General features: G+C 41.4%; 2 protein-coding genes and 1 non-coding gene across 3 annotated transcripts in view; 1 reads left to right on the top strand and 2 right to left on the bottom strand.

The window, feature by feature from the left end:
* Positions 1 to 1,346: 1,346 nt before the first annotated feature.
* On the bottom strand, positions 1,347 to 19,548 carry HSPA9 (heat shock protein family A (Hsp70) member 9). Its single transcript, XM_032626303.1, has 17 exons — positions 19,365 to 19,548; positions 18,016 to 18,074; positions 17,696 to 17,783; positions 16,689 to 16,870; positions 15,579 to 15,703; positions 14,977 to 15,050; positions 14,521 to 14,627; positions 13,878 to 14,040; positions 12,626 to 12,718; positions 8,958 to 9,167; positions 7,654 to 7,881; positions 6,659 to 6,763; positions 5,763 to 5,880; positions 5,246 to 5,340; positions 4,898 to 4,990; positions 4,573 to 4,713; positions 1,347 to 4,260 (listed from the first exon to the last, which is right to left on the bottom strand). The coding sequence occupies exons 1-17, from the start codon at positions 19,443 to 19,445 to the stop codon at positions 4,183 to 4,185; spliced, it is 2,040 nt and encodes a 679-aa protein (XP_032482194.1). The 5' UTR covers positions 19,446 to 19,548; the 3' UTR covers positions 1,347 to 4,182.
* On the bottom strand, positions 8,498 to 8,568 carry LOC116752413. The gene has a single exon (XR_004349485.1). It is a non-coding gene; the product is annotated as a small nucleolar RNA SNORD63 (small nucleolar RNA).
* Positions 19,549 to 19,917: 369 nt separating the features above from the next.
* The window catches only part of CTNNA1 (catenin alpha 1), a 313,486-nt gene continuing 306,856 nt past the window's right edge, over positions 19,918 to 26,547 (top strand). The window contains exon 1 of the mRNA XM_032625299.1: positions 19,918 to 19,987. The gene's annotated coding sequence lies outside the window, so the exon portion shown is untranslated. The remainder of the gene's footprint in view (positions 19,988 to 26,547) is intronic.

Genomic DNA, 26,547 nt, shown 5'->3' with positions numbered 1-26,547 from the left:
TCATGATATTGTTATATTTTATAGAATAACCTTTTTAGAGGTACAATGTTAGAGTAAAATTATGATTACTGGAATTTGCTTCAAAATAATCCAAAGGAAGATGGGAGAAAATATTAAAAGCTATAAGTTCCTGAATTGAACATTAAAAAATTGAAAAATAGAGTGTAAGAATTTGAGTGAAACAGCCAGTGTGAGCTGAATGGGGAAGGCTTCATAGAAGAGGGTAGACCAAGGATACCTAAGATATGGAAAGGCAAGACTGGGGAGATGGCTAAAGGCAAGGGGGGACATGGACCAAGGCGTATGGCTTGAATTTAAGTAGTTAGACTAGTAAGGTAGATTGGTTTCCCATTTAGGAAATCTGTGGTTCTTAACCTTTTGGTTACAGATCCCTTCAAGAAATCAGTAAAAGCAATGGACCACTTCCCCAGAAAAATTAATATTTGCAGTCTTGCATTTTACAATCAGTGGTTTATAGACCCCCTGAAGTCACTCACGTGGACTCCCCACTTCCCAACCATTGCCCCAAATCTCTACGCTCTGGGTTAGGGGCTCCAAGAACCGGTTTAAGAGCTTACGGTTTAGGTGGAACATTTCCTGTTTCCTGTGACCTCACTCAGCATTGAAAGTTTTAATTATTAAAGGTTGGTTCAGCTGCAGTATTCTCTTTAGTGTGAAGATAGATTTCCATTTCCTGACTTACCACAGCAGAAATGGGATTGATGGTGCATTGTAATTAGGTTTAACAATATGAAATTGGTGATACTCAACCGTTTTTGACCTACTAAAATGGCTGTTGCAATGGTTCTTTCTGTAATTGCTACATTACCTCCTTCACAGGTGGAATAATGTATGTTGCCTTATAGCTCCTCTATCTAGGGCTTTCACTCATTTGTTCTTCTGATACCAGAGGAAGGAAAGGTGGAGACATAGCCCTAACATAGCAGCCTTAGGACTGGAGAATGGAGTCACAGTGGTATCTGAAATAGTGAAGGGTCTTTGCTTTGAAGCAGTTTATTTTCAAAGTTTGAGTTGTCTCTTTACTCCCGATCTTCTCATGTACCATCTGTAAGAACTTGCTTTTCTCTTTACTGCTCCTTCTTGCTATAGAATCCCTAGTATAAACGTTATACTTAAAATTAAAATATATAGTGAACACACACAAGTGTGAAAGAGTGCAAATGTGGCAAAATGCAAATTCAATCTAGGTGAATGGTGTTTTGTGTGTGTTCATTATACCGTTCTTTTAATTTTCTAAGAACAGGTTTGAAATAAAAAGTTGAGGAAAAACTCCACTTGGGTAAATTTTTTCAAGAGTCAGCAACAGAATTGGACTTTTACACCTATGAAGTATAAAAGAGGGTTGCGCATTTATTCTGGTCATTCGTATTCCCCCTTTGCTGGCCCAGGAATACCTCAGGTCACATTTTTAGTCCTCTAAACATTACTGTTAATTTCTCCTTAAATTCTTTTCCTAATTAAGACTTATCATTTACCAGTTAAGTTCTAATTTCTGGGTTTGGTTTGTTGCCCCTAGAACTCTTGACAGAGTATAATTTATACATAAACTTAAATATTAAGGCCTTTCTCTCTCAAATGGAGAAATCAAACCACCCCAGAGTTTTGGACAGTGGGAGAGACTGATTTGACAGAAGATTTGAGTGCTTAAGTGCCAAGCATTGTTCTAATGGAAAATAGCAGTGAACCAAAGTTTCTGGCTTCTTGAAACTTAAAATGGTGGGTCTTAGTCCGTTCAAGCTGCCATAACAAAATAACACAGGCTGGGTAGCTTATAAACAAAATTTATCTTGCAGTTTTGAAGCCTGGAAAATCTGAGATTGGGGTGCCAGCACGGTCAGGTGAGGGCCCTCTTCCAGGTCATAAACTTAAATGTGTCCTCATATGGTGGAAGGGGATCAGGGATTTCTAGAGCCCCTTTTAGTGATCTACCACCTCCCAAAGGCCCCCACCTCCTAATTACCATCACTGTAGGAGTTAGGATTTCAACATAGGGATTTGGGGGACCTAAAAATTCAGACCATAGCAATGGGGGGAAAGATAAATTAGGTGGTAATAACTGCTGTGGAGAAAGAGTAGGGTAAGGATAGGAAATGACAGGGACTTGAAGAAGGCAGCATGTTTTATGACATTTCAAAACCTTATGACTAAATTAGAAAAAAAAAAACAACCCTTATGACTTATGAAAAAAGTGAGGGATGAGTCAGGTAGAAATCTGTGGGAGACTGTCCAAGCAAGGTCAAAGTATAGTAGGAGGGTAGGGGAAAAGAAAGGTATTAAGGGGTCAGATCACATGTGTTGTACTATTGTGTACCAAGTGTGGAGTTTTAAGTTGGGGAAGACAACTGGAATAATCCCAGGAAGTTTTCCTTTTGGGACCTATCAAGCACTTGCACCACAAAAGGAAGACTGTATCTGAATTTATAAATTTTTGTTCAAGGCTGCTTGTGCTGATTATTAGTTTTATTAGAAGGTAACCGAACTACTACTACATATACCACTCATGGCACAGCTTGAGACAGTATCTGTGGGTACCTGCCCAAGCAGCTCTTCTCCCTACCTCTCTAATAGAACCCATTTTGTTCAGGGCATGCTTGGCTCCTCTCACTGATCTCAAAGATGAAATCTTGAATAATATAAACCAGTACCTCTGAATTGGGGTACTTTGGAAATGCTTGAGAGGCTTAGTTATCACAATGATTGGTAAACACTAGACGCATTTAGTGAGCAAGGGCCAACCAGAGATGCTAATTATCTTCCCCAGCATGCCACAAAACAATACTTCATAAAGAATTACTGCACATCCCACAAGGTTCCCACCAAGTGGTCGTGTGGCTGAAAATTTGAGCCTATTATTTCTCATATGAAACCTCAAGAAGCTTTTAAAAGGGTGTTAATAAACAATTTTCCAGAAACATAATTATCACATAAACAATCTCAATTTTTAAGAAATAAACTTAAGAAATAATTATTAAAACTAAAGTGAGTTCTAAGATGCAGTCACCTTCCTGGTTCTGAAGTTGTTAGCATGTGATATTTAGAACTACATTAGAGAAATTAGGACAAGGCAACTCACTGAGGATGAAAAAGCAAAACTATAGAATCTGGGTTCCTGTTATTATTGAGCCACTGAAATCACCTTAGAACTTAATACTAGACGTGTTTCATTACTGTAAGCCAATTCTGGTTGGACTTATTTAGAGCAGAGAGCAGCCTGGAAATAGGAGGCCTGATTTTCATGTTAGAGATCTAAAGACTGTTTCAACATTCCAAACCTCAGATGGGGCTAGGGAGAGAAAAAAAAAAAAAGCCTCCTCTGAACCAGACTTGTCTTTGGTGATAATGCTTATTATTATACCGGCCTTCCCAAGTTTTCAATTTGTTAGAAATTCAAATGCCAGTGTTAGAAAATCCTGTATCAAGGTCAGGGAGTTGGGAAATGTGATTCATGTCATATTTCTGAAGCTAAATCTCAGGGCCTCACCCCTCACAGACAAGAGATCAAAATGCTTTTCCTATTTATTTTTTTAAAAATCCAGAATGGATCAAAAAGAACAGTCATCAGAGATACAGGTGCCACTGACACAGGCCAAAGGGTAGCTAGGAAAGTATGCCTTCAGAAAGTTTGGGAGACTTGTGTTTTAGAAGCTGGACCTCACATAAATAGCTAGCTTGGTTTTACATTGATTTAGCTTCCCTGCCCTATCTCCAAACATGGCACAGCTGTCTTGCCTTGCAAGGCCTCAGTTGAAGAACTCCATATACACACAGGCTGGTACAGCAGTACTTAGGTAACTAGAAGGATCTCATCCCCCTATGGTCTCATTCCAGACCTGTCTTCAGTGTGTGAGATGGCTTCACCCCTTTGAAAATACAGCTACTTCAGCACAAAACAACGTTAAATCTTTTCCCCCCATCTTACATGCAGCTGAAAAAGAATGACAGGCTAGGGACAGAATACTGTGAACTTTGTACTGTTGGGAATTATCACTTGTTAAATGATCATTAGCTAATGGTCACTAAATTTACATATTCAGGAAATTATATATAGAGTACTGCAAAAACACAGTAGAAGACTGAAGTTTTGCCCATTTCAGCTCAGGAAATCCCTTCACTCCCAAGCATCATAATATGTTGTCCTTTCAACTCCAAAGTTTGCTGCTGTTACTGTTTCTCTTCCTTTTGATCTTCCTTTTGCTCCCCAGTGCCAGAACTTCCAGAGCCTTCCCGCTCAGATGCCATCTATAAGAAAACATTTGAGAATCACTTGTTTAATGTTAAGGGTGACAGTTTGCTCTCCGATGAACTAAAAACGAAAAAGCCATATCCTGCCTGTTCCACTCTCCCAGTTTTAGTGATTTCTTCCCTTTGACCTCACCCTCCCTCCCTCCCTCCCACCCACCCACCGTAGTCAAGAAGGCAGGAAGAAGGATATTTCCAATTCCAATACTCCCAGTTCCATAAATGGCTATGTAGGAGCCATCAGTGACAGTAATCAAGAGCAGTTACATCAAGTTAGGAGCAAAATATTCATTGAGTAAAACAGCCTTGTACCTTTTTGTATGCCATTTCGAAGAGCTTCAATGATGCTTGCTGAAGGGAAGATGCTGCCTGCCTTATGTTTTCTCCTGTTTCACTGTCTTTTCGAGCGAGGAGCTCCCTCATTTTGGAAATCTCTTCTTTTAGCTTGTGGCACTTAAAAACAAAACAACACCAGACCCTCACTTTTTCTGGTTCTTATCCCATAACACACAGCAGAATGTTGAGAAACATTTTTTAAAAACTAAATTCCTATCAAGACCCACACAGAAAAATGACCTTCACTGACAGTGGTGACGATGCCTCCCAACTTCTTGAGCTATTTTAAAAGAGGGTTTACCTCATCAGCAGGCAATTGGTCCTTGAATTCTTCCATCTTGGTTTCTGTGTCATGAATGATTCCTTCAGCCATATTAACTGCTTCAACTCGTTCCTAAGAGAAATTAAAAATGTAGTATGAATGAAGACTTCCCAATCAACTAGTTGGCTCAATGTCCTCATTAAGACAACATGAAAACTGCTACATACAGTTAACAGAGTATGAACAGTTAAGAGGGAGAAATCACTGTGGTCTGAGATGTCTGTAAGAGGTTTTAGCTGCATTCTGTAACATGAAAATTCTGATATGGGAAGACTGAGAATAAATAAGAAAGGCATTTCACATAGAAGTTATGAGCAAAGTAATCACCTTCTTTCGCCGGTCTTCCTCAGCATACTTCTCTGCATTTTTAACCATATTTTCAATATCATCTTTGCTTAACCCACCGGAAGACTGGATCACAACTATAGTGAAAAGAAGGCACCTCATTACTTCCCAGGAAAACTATATGCTTCTTCCTCGACTGTATTAAGAAAAAGAATCCTCCTCTTCAAAGTAGCTGTCTTGATGTGCATTATGAAGAAGGGGAATATCCTATTGTTCTACAATAAGCAGAGGGAAACCAAGGGTCTAAAATATACAGAGAACTAACTGTCCTACCTACCAAAACTTCAGCAATCCAGAGGCTCAGTGCTTGCCTTTTTTGGGGGAATAAACACCATACCTGTTAATGTGACACTGATAACTGAGGAGAGAGGGCAAAGAGGACTCATCATCCTCCCCTGAGGCTAAGGGAAAAGATAATGCCCAATCTAGAGGGTCTAGTTCCCAACAGAGAAAAGTCCCTCACCTCACTCTTACAGTCTTAATAAATAAGAGTACTTACTCTGCTGCTCACGTCCTGTACCCTTATCTTTGGCAGAAACATGTACAATCCCATTGGCATCAATGTCAAATGTAACTTCAATCTGAGGGACTCCACGAGGGGCTGGGGGAATCCCAATCTAGAATAAATAAATACCAGAGTAAGCTCCTCTCACAAAGGGGTCCAGTGCTCTATTTCCAAAACCTATATGGTCTTCTGGGGAAGAAATTACTTGGTTTCTGGGAGGAACAAGTGAAACTTTGACTTAAATGTACAAAAACATGAGTTTGTTGGTGAGGGTGGTAATTTCATTGCTGCTTGAAATAAACAGGACTCATACTAGTGAAGGCTGGCTACAGCAGGTAACCACAATGGCTTTATGTACCTAAGGATACACAATGCGTGAAGAGTAAACTCTTCAATCATTCATCCCAATAAGCAATAAGTGATGCTGACTAGAAGCCAGTAACAAGGGACTTCCCTGGCAGTCCAGTGGTTAAGACTCTGCACTTCCATTGCAGAGGGCATAGGTTCAATCCCTGGTCAGGGAACTAAGATCCCACATGCCACAGAGCATGGCCAAAAAAAAAAAAGATGATGACAAAGTAGCAGCCAATAACAATATCAAATGTCTTTAAAAGTAGTAAAATAGTAATCAGGAATTTCTTCTAATAAGCACTGTTTATGAACATTTCCCTGGCTCTTACAAGCTTCTTTATTTAGTTCCTAAGGCACAAGAAGCAGGGCTTTCAGGTAAAAACTGAAGCCATGGTTATCCAGTTGCAGAATTCATTTGAATACTATGCTAAGATAACACAGACTACATCTGTCAGCAGTTTATGGTAACATTAGGGGTTAGAATAGTGTAACTTCACCATAAAAAAATGAACATAACATTCATGATTCCCAATACCTACCAAAGTAAACTGTCCAAGAAGTTTGTTGTCTCCAGCCATCTCTCTCTCACCCTGACACACTTTAATCTCCACTTGAGTCTGTCCATCAGCAGCTGTAGAAAACACCTAGGGAGAAAAAGGAAACTTGCTGGGTTGGCAGCCTGATTTTTTTTTTTCCCCAGCCTGTTCCCCCTTACAAAGTGCAACAAACCAGGAAGAAATTCACCTCCCAACACTGGAAGAATCCTAATGTACACTATGTTCAGAACAAAGGCTTATGTCTTTACAGAGAACAGGAGTAGGATTAGCACAGCAAAAGGGCATACAATAGCTATTGTTTTCAGCTAAGCAAATGCATTGTACAAAGATGCAGCATTAGCACAGAAGGCCTCAAGAGAAGGAGCTATAAAAAGCGAGATGCTGAAACATGCTCATCCAGAGAAATGGGTCAGAGAGAGGACATTTATTTTATGCTCATAGTCACAGGAAATCACCACACACTTCAGAATGATGTGTTGGCAATACATCACTTCAAACATAGCAACAGCCATAGTTCTTTCAGAAAAACACCAAATCTGAGAAAGGAAGTAATTCTTAATCTAAGACCAAGCCATTGCCCAAATAATCCTGGCTTGATATCTCAGAACCCCTATCGTTCTCCAGGAAGACAAGCAAACTCCCTTAGTCTCAGCCACGCCATTCTTTTTAATGCCTTTGAGAACAGAAGAGTATAGGAATTCAGTCTCAAATGATGAGGCTCCTTCTGGCAATTATTATCCTGAGAAGGAGAGACTATTGATGACTTCCCTAAAATTATCACCACTGGATGACAGAAAAAGAACTTTTCTAGGAACAAAAGAGAACGAAGGACAAGATTCTTACCACCCCTCCACATTCAACTAGTATGGACTACAAAACAAAAAAAGTTTTCTAGGAAAAGCTCACAGAAGTGGCTACAATCACATCCTCACAGAACCTAGTATCTCTGTGACAAAGTAGGGTGGGGTGGCTTTTACCTGGCTCTTCTTGGTTGGAATAGTGGTGTTCCTGTTAATAAGCTTGGTGAAGACACCTCCCAGAGTCTCAATACCCAGAGACAGGGGAGTGACATCCAAGAGTAGCACATCTGTGACATCACCAGCCAACACACCTCCCTGAATGGCAGCTCCAATGGCCACAGCCTCATCAGGATTGACAGCTTTACTTGGGGCTCGGCCAAAGAGATCCTGCACGGTCTGCTGAACCTGAGCACCAAGAAAAAAGAACCTTGTCACTCACTACTCAGGGCAATTGCCTGAGAAAGGGAGAGTAGCACGACAGGGTGCTTCAGATCCAAGAACGTTTACTCAAATTATTTTGTAGTTGAGTTCTTGTTAATGAGTTAAGTATATTATTTGGTTACACATATACTTTACTCTTGAGTATCTCATTCATAGCCCTTTTAAATTTGGGAACAATTTGCCTAAATTTTTTAATCTGGTTTCCCAAGCAATACATCAAATTAGAAATACAAGGTACAAGGCAAGGGGACTTAATTTGTATAGTCCAAGTCCTCTTCTACATATCAACTAAAAATCAGCTTAACAGAAGCAGTAGTAATTCAATACTGGTGCAAGTATGAGGCATGTTTTCCCCTCCTGCTTATTTTACTAATGCTAGGAAAAAGTTCTATTTGAGTAACATCTGTGATAATTTAACATAAAAATATCTGCCTGGTTCAAAGCCTCTCCTTTTCGCTTCAGATTTATTGTATGCATCATTTTCCTAAGCACAAGTACCCCAAAGGTAAAATTATGAAAATCAAGGCCCAAGATAGTTCTGTTCAAGCTATAAAGCAAGAATTACACCATCAACAGGTTCTGTGCTCAGTTATTAGTTTTCCACACACCTGTCTTTTCAGAATGATGTGTTGATAAAATGCATCATTGCACAAATCTCTGTTGAAGAGATGCCTTTGAAACCCCAAACACTATACTACAAAACACATGTCCAAAATTGCCCATAGAGGCTAGTTAGTACCAGGATGTTAAGCTGTCTCTGACCGCAAACTTTGTTTCATTCCTAAAAATTCTATGAAACTGAAGTTCAGGATCCTCCTTGCTACTACCCCAAAGACATCCCCCCCATCCTGATCCTTTTTTTAAAATACCCTTTAAGAACTCTTTAGCAAGGGCACAAATTCATCCACCTTTCAGGTCAGCGTGGTAGAAAGGCCACATATTCATGTCCCTACACAACATAAGCCATATGTTATCTCCTAATAAATCATTATGTGTTGGCCCTCTCTGCGCTCTATATCAAGAATGCCATGGGTCCTTACCTTGGGCATCCTAGTCATGCCACCAACCAGAATCACTTCTCCTATGTCACTTTTGCTGACTTCTGCATCTTGCATGGCTTTTTGGCATGGAGCTATGGTCCTTCTGATTAGATCAGTAACAATCCCCTCAAACTGAGCCCGGGTCAGCTTCATATTCAAATGCTTGGGTCCAGAGGCATCCATTGTAAGGTATGGCAAATTGATGTCAGTCTGCAAAGGAAGCAGGGAAACCAGTAGTGAAGTCTCTATTACTTCAATTAAAGACTATACCCTAGGAAAGGAAGACTCTGAAAGCCACAGTGAGGGTCAGACATTTAAATGAACGGCCACCAAAGACAGTGACTCTTTAAGATTCAACCTCTTATCTTCCCAGAAGTAAACACTATAAATCTGTTATTAACAATGAAGAAAGAAATAGAGAAGCAGGAAAAATCCCCATTCAGGTGAAGAACAGTCTGTCCTGCTATTAAAAATATATTAAGGGGCTTCCCTGGTGGCACAGTGGTTGAGAGTCTGCCTGCCAATGCAGGGGACACGGGTTCATGCCCCGGTCTGGGAAGATCCCACATGCTGCGGAGCGGCTGGGCCCATGAGCCATGGCCGCTGAGCCTGCGCGTCTGGAGCCTGTGCTCCGCAACGGGAGAGGCCACAGCAGTGAGAGGCCCGCGTACCACCAAAAAAAAAAAAAAAAAAAAAAAAAAAAAAATATATATATATATATATAAAAGAATCACACTACTGTTTTCTTTTACCAAGTTTTAAAAAATTTCCTTGCACATTAAGAAAAATGTGAAAGGTATGCTCTGAACCAAATAATCTGCCACCAAACCAGGGCTTTTCAAGTTTCAGGAAGATGGTTAAGAAACCTACAACAAAAATGCTAAAGAGAAGTACAAGGACTGACTACTGCTATCACATCCCCAGAAAGTAGCTAACACTGCTACAGTCACACCATGTAACATACAGTATTTAATAAGCCTAAAATCCTGATAAGGCATAAGGCATGGATTAAGACTATTTAGACTAACAAAACTCATTACTAAACATACAGAAACAGATGTCTCGGGGTGAACCCCCAGGAAAAGAGTTTGTGTATGCTGCCCCTCCAACTTCACAAAGCAAGGCCAACAGGGAATAAAGACTGAAGGGAGCAAATCCTTAACCAGCTTTCTTCAGGTAGAGTACCTTGGACAGATAAATGCTTTACAGGGAGAATCAACACATCTTTTGTAAATGATATTGGTTATAGTTTCAAGAACACCAATAACAATTTTCTCTTTCTTTGCAAAATGTTAACAAACCGCATCAGTAAATAAAATTATCTATAGTAATGCAATCCAACAGAACTTTCTGTGGCAATGGGAATGTTCTCTATCTCTGCTTTTCGATCCAGCGGCCACTAGTCACATGTGGCTGAATACTTGAAATACAGCTAGTGGAACTGAGAAATGGAATTCTTAAAAATTGTATTTAATTTTAAATAGCCACATGTAGTTACTGTATTAGTGCAGTTCTATATGCTATAATGACCAGGTGAAAAACTCCAGGGTTCTCCACCCTCGAAAGCCAGTTCCAACATGAAGTTCTGTCCCTCTTCTCTCTCAATTCCAACCATGTATCTCTCACCACCACACTCTGGTCCAAGTCCTTCCTCTCTCACCACCTGGTGTGCTGCAATAGCCTCCCAACATTTTCCCACACCCACTCAGGCTGCCACAAAGAGCACTCCACCTCAGAGTGCTTTCACCAAATCTGACCATGTTACTGGCCCACCTTAAAAACTTTCAGTAGTCTGTTGTCATTATCTCAGGAAAGATACCAAATCCCCAATCTATAAAGCCCCTAGCCTTATCTTCTATGCTCCTCCTGCCAGTCTAGTCTGTACTTCAGCCACACTGACCCTTACTCAGGTCTTTACCCGAGAACCTCATACTTGCCTGACCCTTTATCTCTTCCTGATTAACTCACCTTACAGAAGCTCTCCTAATTATGTCAAACACCTGTCAAGTTCCTTTATTATAAATCTAACTTTGCCTTTTTAAAAAAACAAAATACATACATACATTTAGAATACCACTTACTATTTACTACACATTGTCCTAAGCATGTTATATGTATTAATTTACTAATCCTCTCAACTCTAAGGGGGAATGAGCACTAATTATCCTCATTTTATAGACAAGAAAACAGAAATGTTAAGTAATTCATTCAAGGTCACACAGCTAATAAAGTAATGAAATAAGGACTTCATCTCCACCAGTCTGCTTGCAGAGTAACTCTTTTTTTTTTTTAATTTATTTTTTTGGCTGTGTTGGGTCTTCGTTGCTGCGCGCGGGGTCTATTCTTCATTGCGGTGTGTGGGCTTCTCATTGCGGTGGCTTCTCTTGTTGCGGAGCACAGGCTCTAGGTGCGTGGCCTTCAGTAGCTGTAGCACGCGGGCTCTAGAGCGCAGACTCAGTAGTTGTGGTGCACGGGCTTAGTTGCTCTGCGGCATGTGGGATCTTCCCGGACTGGGGCTCGAACTCGCGTCCCCTGCATTGGCAGGCAGATTCTTAACCACTGTGCCACCAGGGAAGCCCCAGAGTAACTCTTATCCTCTACATTACTTCTGACATTTACTAATATAATGTTCTCGGGCTTCCCTGGTGGCGCAGTGGTTGAGAGTCCGCCTGCCGAAGCACGGGACACGGGTTCGTGCCCCGGTCCGGGAAGATCCCACATGCCGTGGAGCGGCTGGGCCCATGAGCCATGGCCGCTGGGCCTGCGCATCCGGAGCCTGTGCTCTGCAACGGGAGAGGCCACAACATTGAGAGGCCCGCATACAGCAAAAAAAAAAAAAGTGTTCTCATTAGTGTCCACCTCCCCAAACCACATTATAAACTCAAGGGTAATAAATGCTTCTATAAATTTAACCTACAGACTTACAATCACACATGCACAAACAGTAATGTACAAGGGTGGTCAATACACCTTGCTATAATAGCAAAATGGTGGAAAACAATCCAAATACCTATTAATAGGATAGAGCCACAGTAAAACTAACCAACGTCCCGTTTCATAAAGTGACAACCCCTGGGAAGAATTATAAGCTATCCTGTGGTAGTGCCACATATTTCGACCCCAACCATCGTGCTGCAAATTCTGACAGCAGGACAAGGGAATACCATCAACTTCATGGATGACCCTGTACAGCTTTGTCACTCCTTATAGCTGCTATTAAAAAGAAAAAAAAAAAAAAAGAAAAAGAAAATCCAGATGTGACTGAAGGTCACCCACTTTACCAACACAATGACAGATGCTATAAATACCTCTTCCCTTCCCAGAGTGCTAAAGTTGCTCCAGTTCTGAAAGATGAAGCCTCCCTTTGCCTTAACCACTAAGAACAGAGTAACAGTATGTTAGGTCCGTGTCAGGGATATAGCAAGATGGCAGGAGATCTAATTCCAGGTTCTCAGGTGGCAGCAGGAAAGCAAATCATAACCTCTGATTTGGGTGCTTCAGCTCACCAAAAAACATAATGCTCCTTTGCTAATGGAAAGGCTTTTTATCACCAACCAGAAAGCTGTTAAAAGAAATCTGACTGACATTATGCCAATTAGAATATGCTATTCGAGTAAACTCAGGCTGAAAAGATCCATCAAGACTGGTGGAATCTGTCCACATCTCACCTGCACAGATGAAGAGAGTTCACACTTGGCCTTCTCAGCGGCTTCCCGAACCCTTTGAAGCGCCATGTTGTCTTTGGTCAAATCAACCCCTGTCTACAAAGTGAAGACACAATATATTAATGTTAAGAAAATAAATGCTACTTAAATTGCAGTGGTAAGGTGTAACAAAACAAAATAGAGCCATACCTTTATAAACAAGCAGAAATTACTTATTGCCTTTAAAAATCTATAGGAAAAAAGAAGACCTACTTTGAAAAAGAAATGTGTCTGGAGTTAGAGGATGAACTGTTCTCAGTTCTTTCCAGCTGTAGAATTCTAGCTCAAAAAAGGAGTTCCTATAATTCCTTTTCCAAAGTTTGCTTTACACCACTTCCCTTTTATATAAGATCTACTTTAATACCTGTTTTTGCTAACCAAATGAAATCTAAAAAGGATTTTCACTTTTACAAAAAAGGCAAAAAGGACAAATAATGTTCAGCGTTTGCTTTGCAGCGAGCCATTCCAGAGGCAGTGTGCACCCCAAGCTCCTTCCCCAGTAACTACACTTACTTGAGCACCAAACCACCACCATATCTTTGAACTGTCTGTGAGCATACAACCATTTATGTTGTGCATCCGTTAGCAAAATGTGTAGCTTCACAACATTTCAGCTTATCAAAAGTTTCGCAGGCTCAATTTTCAGATAGTGAGGGAAACCTACACAGTCATCCCTTGGTATCTGTGAGGAATTGGTTCCAGCAACCCCTGTCAAATGCGGATACCCCAAATCCAAAGATATTCAAAGTCCCTTATATAAAATGCCATAGTACTATTGTACACCAGGTGCTATAGCCTTTTTTTTTTTTTTTGTGGTACTCAGGCCTCTCACTGTTGTGGCCTCTCCCGCTGCGGAGCACAGGCTCCAGACGCGCAGGCTCAGTGGCCACGGCTCACGGGCCCAGCTGCTCCGCGGCATGTGGGATCCTCCTGGACCAGGGCACAAACCCATGTCCCCCGCATCGGCAGGCGGACTCTCAACCACTGTGCCACCAGGGAAGCCCGTTATAGCCTTTTAATTGTTGTTTGTTTCCAATTTGAAGCTACAATAACCAGAATAGTTCAGAGCACCCATGGAACTAAAATGCAATTTCAGTGGCCTATTCAACACTCTCTTAAGGGAAAAAAAAAAACCGTAAAACAAAGCAAATAGCAGTCCGAACAAAGAAATTCTCAGTATTCCAATGTGTACATATTAACCACACCGGTAACTAACCTCTCTTTTGAACTCCTTCACAATGTGACGCAGCAAGGCCTGGTCAAAGTCTTCACCACCTAAAAAAGTGTCTCCATTGGTGGATTTCACCTCAAATACTCCTTTCTGGATTTCCAGTATGGAAATATCAAAAGTTCCACCACCTAAATCATATACAGCAATGCTAGAAAGGAAAAAGTCCGTCAGGAACAAAACTCATCACAGCATATGGATTTCAGTAACCAAACCAACATAAATTTGGCTATTTCCCCCCCAGGTATGATTATGAAAGTTGACGACTGCATAAGTGACGTATGTCTTAACAGGTGGCCCTAATAGCAACATGTAAAACATACATACAGTTAAAATTGAAATGTTAAAAAGCAAAAACCACTCTTTTGGATGAATACTTGCCAACAGGCATACCAAGGGGAAAAAATGACCACAGCCAGTACTTTAAAAAGAAAAAGTAATCAAGGGATAATCTTGAAATGAATGAAAAACACAGACCATAAAAGCCTTGGGAAAAGGTCAAGGCAGTACATTTCCAGTCTAAGTATAAGGCTCAATCACCATGAAATCAAGATGATGATTTAGGGTAAGTTTCAAGGTTCCATGCACTTAAGTCTCACAAATCTAGGTGGAATTCACTGCACAAACTTACATTTTGTCTTCTGATTTGTCTAGACCATAGGCCAGAGCAGCCGCTGTGGGTTCATTAATTACCCGAAGCACATTTAGTCCAGATATCTGGCCAGCATCCTTAGTGGCCTATAAAAAAAGAAAAAAGCATTTTCCACCGTGTCCCAGGTACCACTAATTTCCTGAATAAAAATGCTAATTGGGGGGCTTCCCTGGTGGCAGCAGTGGTTAAGAATCCTGTTGCCAATGCAGGGGACAGGGGTTTGAGCCCTGGTCCAGGAAGATCCCACATGCCGCAGAGCAACTAAGCCCTTGCTCCACAACAAGAGAAGCCACCGCAACGAGAAGCCCACACACTGCAATGAAGCGTAGCCCCTGGTCGCTGCAACTAGAGGAAGCCCATGTGCAGCAACCAAGACCCAATGCAGCCAAAAATAAATAAATTAATTAAATTATTAAAAATGATAATTAAACTCACCTGTCTCTGAGAGTCATTGAAATACGCTGGGACGGTGATCACAGCATTTTTTGCTGTATGCCCCAAGTAATTTTCTGGAAAAGCAATCAATGAAAATCATTCATAAGACCCTATCAGATGAAACAGGCTACAATTACTAATGTAGCCTAACAACCTGTGTCACTCTCTTGAGGTCACAAACAGCACCCAATAGTTTTTAGCATATGACCTAACATGAAGAGACCTTGTAGGAAAACACTCCAATTTTAAAAACCCAAGATCTCACCTTTAACATGTTAGTGAAGGCTCACCAGCTATAGTTTTAGATTTAAAAGAGCCACTAGTTTCTTAAATGGGAAGTTTTACCTAACAGATACAAAAGCTTAATGTGTAGTCTTTTGATTTCCCTTCTGAAAAAAAGAAACAAGCAAGCCACCATTAGGAAAACTTGGAAGAGAAATTCAATTTGTAGGGAAAGAGTAATAAAGTTTTGCCATTCCTAGGTATTCTGTATAAAAGCCACTGCAGACTCATCCAAAGGACACTGAGGTATGGAAGCCAGTGATCTCAGAGGAATCATGCTGTTCTCTAAATTTTCCCAGATATGAACTAAGCTATCTCACCTGCAGTCTCTTTCATCTTCATCAACACAAATGCTCCAATCTGACTTGGGGAATAGAGTTTTCCATGAGCTTCAACCCAGGCATCGCCATTAGAGGCACGGACAATTTTAAAAGGAACATTTTTACTGAAAGACACAAAAATTATACTTAAGAAACATGCCAGCCCAACCTACCATGAGGTTACCATACACCATGAAAGCCCATCTTCCACCCCAAGAGATCCATGGCCAACAAATGAGAACTTCAGGAATTTGTTTAATGAAAACCTTTAGAAAGCACTCATTAACATGTAAAAACATCCTGATGAATTGAAACATGAACATTCTTCTCACCAAAAATTTTTGCAGCTGCTTTGGAAAGCGGTTATAGGTATATAGGTATATATGACCTAGCGATTCCATTACTAGATGTCTACCCAAGAGAAATGAAAATACATGTCCACACAAAAACCTATACACAGGGCTTCCCTGGTGGCGCAGTGGTTGAGAGTCCGCTTGCCGATGCAGGGGACACGGGTTCATGCCCCGGTCTGGGAAGATCCCACATGCCGTGGAGCGGCTGGGCCCGTGAGCCATGGCCGCTGAGCCTGCACGTCTGGAGCCTGTACTCCGCAACGGGAGAGGCCACAACAGTGAGAGGCCCGCGTACCGCAAATAAACAAACAAACAAACAAACCAAAAAAAACACCCCTATACACAAAGCATTATTCATAATAGCCAAAAAGTGGAAAGAAGCCAAATGCCCATTAACAAACAGATAAACAAAATGCAGTATGTATGCATACAATGGGATATTATTTGGCCATAAAAAGGAATGAAATACCAATACACACCACAAGGATGAACCTTGAAAACATCTGATCAGTATCAAGATGGCGCCTATGCCATTATCTACCTTATGTGTTTACCGCCAATTTATGTGGTCCAGGAATGACTAGCCAGATCTTCATGTATCATGTCACACATAGCAAAGACCTAATCTGTGAAGGCAGAATTGAATTTTTTGAAGGAGATACCCTTTTGGTAGGAGCAGGGCCTGTCCCAAGAGATCCTGCTGGTAAGATTCATCTATTTAGCCTTTGCATATAAATACATTTTTGCTATTACTCACATGTCTTTTTGAACTTCTGGGTCGTCATATCGCCGGCCAATGAGACGCTTGGTAGCATAGAATGTGTTGTTTGGGTTGGTGACAGCCTGTCGCTTGGCCGGCATGCCAACAAGTCGCTCACCATCTGCTGTAAAGGCTACAACTGAAGGGGTGGTTCTGGCACCTTCAACATTCTCTAGCACCTAAAACTCCCAAGATAGGACAGAGAATGAGGTTCCAGTCACCATTACTGTCTTTGTACCAATCATTTAAGACACAAAACAAATACTAAAGAACAGTACTAATGGGCATACTTTTCTGCTCTGTGAATGTTGATATAGTAAGCAACTACTATTGCAGATTCAAACAACCTACAACTAAGAACATCCAAGAAACAGGAATAAATATAAATCACATCTTTCATACTCAATGTGTGGACAACGTAATCTTTCCTTCCATATGGAGAGTTAAATCTACTTCTGATTTTTTGGTGATGCCTACGAGTTTCAGGCATTAAAAAAAACTGCCAACAAGGAATTTAAAAATCCAGGTGCTCCAAATATTCTTGAGGAGAACCAGGTGGGAATAAAGATTTCACAAACAAAGGAGAAACAGCCTGTACTTCCTCTAGAAGGAAGTAAAAAACATGCCTTACTTAGGATGCAGCCTATGCATTATTTGGAGCTCCACTTGCTTCTAGACTGTTCCTGCACCTTTAGCCTTTGTTTAACTGACTTACAAAAAAGCAGAACGTTAATTACAGAAGTAATCAACAGCACAAGTCATCCCAATGGGTCCTAATGGTAACTTAGTAGTCTTACATCTATACTAGGACACACTTAAATCCTGGGAAGTCAAATCCATTCATTTATTACCAGCATACAATTAAGCACAAAGATTCACCTCACAAGAGTCTTAAGAATTTAAAAGCAGCTTTGAAAATGTCCCTTATCTAAGCCAAAGGACGCAGAATTCTGAATTGTGTACTGGTTACCACTACATGATCCAGAGCTTCCAATCATGCTCACCTTTGCTTGTTTACCTTCCATAACTGCCACACAGGAGTTGGTAGTACCCAAATCAATACCAACAACTGCTCCCTTGATTGCTTCTGATCTGTAAGACATTTAAAACAATGCTATGATTAATTATATTAACAGTTATCTCCAAAATGGTTGTAGAAAAACGTAAGAAAACAATATTTGTTACTGTGGCAAAATGCACTCTATAAATAAACTTAGCTGTGTCTTTTTTTCTGAGTGAAGTAATTAATCACAAATTTAGAGACCATTGCTCTGGGGCTTAACATTTGTTATCTTAATGCTAAAGGAAACGAAATTATACTTACGCATAGTCCCGCCTTGAAACAATTCTAAAAGCTTCATGACTAAAGCCATTCCAGCCATCCTTAAAAACAAACAAAAAAAAGGATCAGCCATGAACTACACATGAAAACTTGAGCTTGTTTTAATTATTCTTCTGAAGAATACATCAAAGGTTGAGACTTTCATTCTGTTCACTGAGTGGTTACCATGTATAAAATATACTGAAATAAGATATTTCATATCTAAGAGACATTATGGTACTGAAACAAACAAGCCTAATAAAGTACAAATTTTCCCAATGAAATCAGAGAAATAAATTGATATAAAATTATCTTGAATTACATTACCAAAGGGTCTCTCAACCTTGGCACTATTGATTTTGAACAGAATCTTTGTTGGGAGCTGGGCCGTTCTATGCATTGCAGAATGTTTAGCATCAACTTGGGCCTTTACAACTAGAACCTAGTAGTAGCATGGCTACCCAGGTTGTGACAACCAAAATTATTTCCAGACTGTGCCAAATATCCCGTGGAGCAGCAAAAATACATTAAAATACTACTCAATTTCATCATCAGGAGCAGTGTCTACCTAAGACCCACATATGTTACGTGTTGCAGGTACAGATTTAACTTAATCAGAGACATTTCCCCTGACCTTGACAAGTTGCTGCTTTAAGGGAACTAGAATCGGTAATTTTGTGAAGTCAGTTTACAAGGGGAAAAAAAAAAATGTCAGGAGTGGCTTCCCATCAGTGTCAAAGACCTTTATTACAATCTCATCTCAGGCTACTTCCGAGTCTTCTTTTACCCAACCTGAGTGCAAAGAAATACAATTCCTGTTTCCCCAAAAGGTATGTTTTTAGTCTTACACGATAATGAACAACTATTCCATGACCTTTTCCTGATTTGCTCATTTTTTCTGAAATAACGGAGAACAAAATTCTGGGGAGCTAACCAGTCAAATGTTCGTAAGCAAGAAAATCAGAGCTTGATTTTTAATTTACTGCTCAGATGCTCTTCCTTCCTTCGGTGTATCATAGCAACGGGGTCCCCGCACAGTCTGCATTTCACAGCGAACAATCGTCCTTCTACTCAAGACCTCAAGACCAAAACTGTAATCGTCTCAAACGGACTAATCAAGACCACTGCCCACTACTCGATGAGATAAAACTCTAGGCTCCCAAGGAGTGTGACTCAGCAGGGCCTGAAACAGGAACGCAAAACCCTGAATGAGGCCTTGAACCGGCAGCACTGAATACTGAACGTCCGTTATTTTCCGTCTCTCCCCGAGGATTCTGACCCCGAAGGCCGCGGCCTGCCGCACTGAGTCCCAAGGCCGTGAGCCCCTCGGGGAAGGCCCAGCAGTCCCTTACCTGGTGGCGGGCGGCTGGGGGGCCCCGGGAGGCTGCGGCGCCGACAAGACGAGCTACTGCGGCTCGGCTGGCGCTTATCATGGCTGCTAAATGGTGGAAATACGAGACAGCAAACACGCGCTCAGACCACCGAGAATTGCGCGGCGCGGTGACGCTAGCGCTTCTGGAAACCTCCAACTACGTGAGGCGGGGGGCGGGGTTTGATCGCTGCGGCCTGGAAGCCCGCTCTTCCGCTGAGGCGCCGCCCGCGCTGCCTGATAAGAAAATGCCTGAACGCTGCTTCCGGAGTCAGGGCCTATGGCTAATACGCTTCGGGACATGATGGCAGGTTAAAGCGTGTCCTCCCGTGCCAGCTGCGGCAGGTCTGGGCTCCGTGACAGACCAGGAGGCTAAAAGCGGTATAAGGCAGAACCGTGGACAACCCCGGTCCTCGGAGGCAGAAAAGACTCAAGGTCACACGGGATAAATTGCGAACAGTCTCCTTGCGTCAGTTGCCTGAGAGGAGGGGCCTGTTGCGCCTGCGCAACTGGGATCCTACTGAGGGCCTGGAGCGCATGTGCGCAGGGAGTGGCGGAGACCGGGGAGGAGTCTAACTAGAGCTGTCATAGGACGCTCCAGCTCACGTGAGTTTGGTCCCAGCGTTGCCCTGGGAGAGCCCCGGGCGGATACACGCTCTACGCGAGTTGACGTTTCCTCCTCGCGGAGGGCGCCATTTTGTACTGCGCCTTTGTTCAGGGTGTCCGTGGGGTTCAAAATCTTGGTAGTTCAGCCTCGTCGTTTCTTCGTCTTCTGACCGCTTGTTGCTATTGCAGTAACTTGAAATAAACCCACATATGCAGACTTTCGACAAATCCTTTCAGAGTTTTACCACAGAGACCTTGGGTTTTGAACTACTAAAGCAGCCCTTCATTCAGAGAGAGCATTGGGTTGCCTTAGGCTAATTATCTTGCAGACCATCCCGAGAAAAAATACCTGAGCTCAGGATCTTACCAGCCCAGGTTTGCTCTGAAGCAGAGCAGGACCCTGTGGGCCCACTTGGGCACAAAAGCCTTTCTGTGTCCCCCATTTATTGTTTGTATGAAATAGGCTTCATTCAGCCTCTTTGTCCCTTAGTTCCAAAAGCCAGATTCAAGCAGTTGCTAATCTGGGAAGGGAAACAAGGGAGGCGCAGTCAGGAAGCAATAGTGCAGCCCTGGCTCAGGGTCCTGGTTTGCAGTCAAGGACTATACATAATAATATCTGTGAGTTCTGTGGAAACTATCCCCTGCCCAAATGGAGGATGGTAACTTCAGGCTGAGGGCAAGATTCCTGGAGTGCTGCCCTGTTACCTCACCACCAACCAGTCAGAAGAAAGTCACACGCCCTGTACCTCTCACCCCCAAATTTTGCATATAAAATCTTCCCCCAAAACCATCAGGGAGTTAGGGGATTTTTTTTAGAGCATAAGCCACCCATTCTCCCTGTTTGGCCCTGCAATAAACCTTTCTCTGCTCGAAACTCTGATGTTTTGCTTTGTTTGGCCTCACTGTAAGTCAGGCACATGAACTTGTGTTCAGTAACAGCTCCTCAGGCCCATCTCAAAACCTTGTTGCTTGGGACAGATGGCGTGGGTTCTGTAACAAGATGCCACTGACCTCTCTGCTGTGACCACTTTCAGATTTGTAAGAAAAAGAATTAATTCACTGATTCAACAAATATGTCCTGGAATGCCTTGATTTTAGAAATGAAGTAATTTGTCCTTAAAGTCTCAAAGTCCAATTTCAAAAGAGAAAGATGCTCCACTGTTAAGTGACCACCACTGTGTGAGGAATTATGAAGGAAATTTGGGGGGAAGTTTAGGAGGGAAAGAAGATAGCTGAGTTCACATTGTGAGGGGGGAGGGAAGTGGGAGTAAGAAAATTAAAAGTCAAACATAATATTGCTTATAGATTATACAGATCCTAAAAAAAAATACCCTCACCCTTTTATATGTTAGTTATCATTATATTATCTTTACTTGTGTACTTCATACTTTCATTTCTCTTGTTTTCTTAATTCCCTCAGAGGTAGACTTTCCTGCGGTCATCCAAGTTACAGTCTAATGGCCCCTATTTTAAAGAGATTTGTATGCTAAAACAATATACTGATGCTAAAGAACATGGAGGGGGGAGGGATAAATTGAGAGATACACACTACTATATATAAAATAGGTAACTAATAAGGACCTACTGTATAGCACAGGGAACTCTACTCAATACTCTGTAATGACCTATATGGGAAAAGAACCTAAAAAAGAGTGGATATATGTATATGTATAACTGATTCACTTTGCTGTACACCAGAAACTAAACACAACATTGTAAATCAACTATACTCCAATAAAAATTATTTTTAGAAAAATAACATAGAGAGGAGTGACAAATAAATAATATTAAACATGGAAGCAAAATAGAAATTGAAAACTTCACATCCCTATCTTGCATATGATAAAGAGGGAGGAGGGCAAGTGGAGTAATTGGAATAACTGCATTCTCCTCACTTCGCTCTTTTCTCTACTGGTTCTCTTAAGAATTTGCTGTTTTTCCTTCTTGTTGCATATACTTAAAAACCGCACAGTGTTAATCAAAAGAATTCTGGAATCAAATGGTGTTAGCTAAAGGTTGTCAGAGATGATGATTCTGGGGGTACACATATCACTGAGGTTCCTGGTGTTTTCCCCAAGAGCCTGGCAAATACTCAACATGACCACAAGGGGGATGTTGTAGCTCTAGATACTCTTCAAAGCAGGAGTCTGAGAATGGGGCTGCATGCATTGTATTTGCCAGTGTGAAGGACAGGTTTTGGGGTTGTTCTGCAAATTAATATAGCCTACAGCCGGATGGCTTGAAGAAATAAGCATGAGTCTAAAAAGAACTGGCTGCAAATGAATAAGAGTGGACGGTTGATCCACGGCCAGGTGATGCAATTATTCATCATACAACACAGCACTGTATTTCATTTCTCTGTTGTCATTTCAGTGTCATACTGGAAAGTGAAAGGAGCTGGTACATAATTTGCATGTGGGTAAATGTTTACCAGACAGAACAGGTGGCTGTCCAATACCTGTGCATACTATATTTTAAATTATATTCTAACTGGCATGATTTTTTTTGTGTGTGTGTGGTACGCAGGCCTCTCACTGCCGTGTAATTTTTAGTTTAGCATATTTTGAGAGAGGAAACCAGTTTCAATTTTTAAGTATTTAACTCCCAGTCATTAATAGGAAATGTCATTAGATAGTAATCACTAATAGTTGTTAAGTGTTTACTTAAGTGCCCCACTGTCCTAAATGCTTTCTAACATTATTTAATGGAATGATCAAAACAATGGTTTCAAGGGAATAATACTATTGGTATTCCCATTTTGCAGATATGTGGAAACTGATGCTTAAAGTGGTCAAGTATGTTATATAGGTCACAGGGCAATTGAATGGTAAAGCCAGATTTGAAGCCAGACTGTCTGACTCCAGAACCTATACTGCTAACCACTAGGCTCTGCTGCCTCATAACAAAGCTGGGTCTAATCTTTTATCTCCACATATACAGAAGATGAGTTTTGTAACACTGGCCTAATCCATTATTAACAGCAGCTATTTTAGGCAATTGAATTAAAGTTATAAAAGAATTTTTATGTAGTTTAGGTTCCAAGACATCTATAAAGAAAGTTCAATCTGTAATAGAACACATAAGATCAAGCTTATATTTTTAAAGCAGTCTCTTTAAACTGGTGACTCAGATGACATTTTATTCAGTTTTCCCAGAGATGAATATCATGCTGTGGCACTTTCCATCTTCATGAAATAAAATGTGGCATACTGCAGGGATTTGTCATTTTTATTCTCCTTGGAATTTTTTATGTACCTGCAGCAGATTTCAGGAGACAGTTCCCACTTTTCCATTTGGGCGTTAGCTATACTATATTGGAGTACATTACACAGTGTCACTTCACTCAAGTCTGATTCAACAGAACTTGCCCCAGTGAAGTGTAGGAAGTATTATGTCGGGTGATGTCTCTGTACCCAGGGTTGGTGACAATTAGCAGGTTTCATTTTATATGGAATGCCTGGTAACCCACCAACCTGCCTTCCTTCTGATAGGAGAAAAGAGAAATAGAGGATGACCCTGAAAGAAAACTAAGGTAGCAATAAATCAAAATAAGATGTCCCTTTGTTTAGGTTGGATATTTACATTCCAGTGATAATGCAGTCTCATTGCACAGGGTGAAAATCAGTCAGTTAACCTCACTTGGATTTTCATTCAGGTTTGGAAAACAGTCGGCTATTGGATAGGTCCAAAGAGCTGTGTGTGAGGTACCTATTTGGGGAGGGCGTAGGACTGACAAAAGCAGAGATTTGCTCTTTATGAAGACCCATTTAATAATTAATTCTTAAGGATGCAGGAGTGTTTTCTGAATGCTTTCATTTAAAGGGCCAGAATTTTAATTTATTCTTGATCAGAATGTTATAGCGGAAGCAACCCTGAACTAGGACTTGAGCCTGAACTTGGGTTCCAGAAACACAGAAAGGTCTTTAGATATCACTTAAAATCTAACCTTTTATTTAATAGATGAGGAACTGAGAGAATCAGTGAGTTGCCCAAGGTCACACAGACAGTGTTAGCTTCTGTTCTACAGCCTCCATTTTTACTTGGTATGCTTTTTAGAAATCACCCACATGATTTCAGACTAAATGGTCAATCAGTATAGTTTTTCAAATGCTTACAGACAACTCTGGCTCATATACCCGCTTCCTCCTGTCTCAACCTTACTCTTTAAGGTACACAATTAGTGAAATTGTATCAGCTATCTTTTCAGATCTCCTGGATTGCATCCTCTCTCTATGTGAGGGGCTTTTGGTTTCTAAGGTTCCCCACCTCGGCTCCCCAGCTGTCAGGAGAGGAGGTACCCAGGCTTCCTTAGGTGATGAGGATTTAATTGAAGGCTAGTTGGAAGAAGTACAGGCATTGTCTCAATACCCATAGAACCAGAGTTCTGGCAGAACAAGTTGGGTGGCTCCTCCTCCTTGGTCAGGCCCCAGCAGGACCTGGCTGTAGTGACTTGTTATCAGGCTTCTGATGTTCCCCTCTGCACTGACTCTGCCCTTTCCATGGCTCAGCTTCTTTATGTCTGCTTCTCTAATTCTTCTATTGCAGTAGTTCCTACATTTCAGAAGGCATCAGAATTACTGGGAAGCTCTTTAAGCATACCAACCCGAGAGATTTAGGTCCTGTGGGTCTGAGGTGGGTCAAGTAATCTGCATGTTTAACAGGTTCCACAGGAGATTCTGATAGGGGTGGGGATTAAGGACCACACCTTGTTTAGAAACACCCCAAGTATCATGGTGTCTTCTGGTCACCACATTTTTTCATTACACATCCTATTAGAAAAATATTTGAGAGACTTCCCTGGCAGTCCAGTGGTTAAGACTGCACACTTCTACTGTAGGGGGCTCGAGTTCAATCCCTGGTAAAGGAACTAAGATCCCGCATGCTGTGTGGTGTGGCCAAAAAATTTAAAAAAAAAAAAATTGAGCACACACCTCCATTATGTGTATATTTATGTATTTAGAAGCTATGTATGTAGTACTATTATTAAACATATATAAAAATGGAAAAATAAAATATAAATACATTTGAATACTTTCTTCCTGTACTCTAATGTATCCCCAGCGCTGCTTGTACTACCCTTGCTACCTTTCTGTGTGGCTTGAAGTACACCATCGTTATGGAGTGACTTTATTGGGCAGAGTAAAGGCACAGAAAAGTAGCACGTTGTTTCAAGGGTCACTGGGTCAGCTCATAGGCCTTTGGTTTAGGTGCCACTTCTTTGTTTTATTGAACTAGAGGTTGGGGTGGGGGTGGGAGTGGTGACTGTGTGTGGCATGATGTGAAGAAAGCTGGTTCACCTAGAAGGAGACCTGTGACCCCCTTCTTCAGGGGAAAGGGAGAATCTGTGAGCGTGATAGCTGCCGTGGGTCTCATGAACACCTATCTTTCACCGTAGACTAATGAACTGTTTCTAAGCCTGTCAAAGTGCAAACGTGACTCCACAGAGGCTGTGGATGAGGCTACCCTGCGTGTGCCCTCTGCAGCTTTCCATGACTTCCCAGAAGGAAGTCTGGTGTACTCTGGGCTGTTGTGCCAGGATGTGTGTGTGTGTGTGTGTGTGTGTGTGTGTGTGTGTGTGTGTGTGTGTATGTATGTGTGTATGGTGCTTGCCCACTTCTCTATCATTCCATTTATAGCACAGCTCCCTGGCCTAAGCTGGGGAGGCTGCTCTCAGGATTAAAGACAGCCAATAGAACACCAGCACCAAAGCCCTGAAGAACAGCACCTGTGTTTGCGTGATCAAGTGTCTACAGGTAACTAAATGAGAAGTAGTAACTGAGTCCCTGAACCCAAATACAGGTCTTCTCTGTGCATCTTCCCTGTTTTTAGATATACATACTCCCAGTAGCCAAAGAGGCTTCACTTTTCCTGATGCATAATTTGTAGTTCTTTGATATTGCTCTCTTTCCCTAGGGCACTATTTTGTGAGTGGAGCATCATTTCCGTGAGTTAGAGCAACCACATGGAGACAAGCAGACCGAAGGCATTATCAGAGCCCAAAGTCAGAACTGGACAAATCCCAGGCACGTTTCAAAAATCAAGTGACTTATTAATAAGTCATTTAAGTTGGAAGTGGGTTCCCCACAATCTTTTTTTCCAAATAATTTTCCTACCCTTACTTGGAGACTTTTTGCGTCTTCAGCTTTCTTATGTTACCTTAGGTATTTGAGTGCTGGTGTTCTATACTCTCAAAGGCCATGGAGAGTGTGCCACTGTTTTGAGCTCTGCAGAGGAGAGAGGGATGGGTGCTTCTTGGATTCAGGGCCGTTAGCAGCCGTGCATACGTGTCTATTTCCTGATTGATAGGGATATTTGAAAATAAATTATTTAGAATTTCATTGTTTTTCACTTAGCTTTATATTACTGAAAATCTCTAGGCTGGAAACACCATTTTTTCTGTCACTTTGTGTTCTTCCAGTTGGCATGTGTGCTTGCCATTTTGTGTTCTGCTTTTTATGCTTAGTTATCTTTTCTAAAAATATATACTTGTCAACCTGGTCTCATATACTTGTCATTTTTAATGGCGGTCTATATAATCTTATTCTTTCTTGAGATTCATA

This window comes from Phocoena sinus, chromosome 3 (assembly GCF_008692025.1).
Source record: "Phocoena sinus isolate mPhoSin1 chromosome 3, mPhoSin1.pri, whole genome shotgun sequence".
NCBI classification, from domain to species: domain Eukaryota; kingdom Metazoa; phylum Chordata; class Mammalia; order Artiodactyla; family Phocoenidae; genus Phocoena; species Phocoena sinus.
This window is presented reverse-complemented; position numbering and strand designations above follow the sequence as displayed.

Bases quoted from the DNA above. Each gene is read 5' to 3' on its own strand.
- HSPA9 (XM_032626303.1), bottom strand. From the start codon at position 19,445: ATGATAAGCGCCAGCCGAGCCGCAGTAGCTCGTCTTGTCGGCGCCGCA. The intron at 15,704-16,688 runs GTGAGTAATAGC...TGTGTCTTTCAG, and splicing joins CCAGAAGTTCAAAAAGACAT to TAAAAATGTTCCTTTTAAAA. The intron at 12,719-13,877 runs GTTAGTTACCGG...TTCACTTTGTAG, and splicing joins TGAAGGAGTTCAAAAGAGAG to ACAGGGGTTGATTTGACCAA.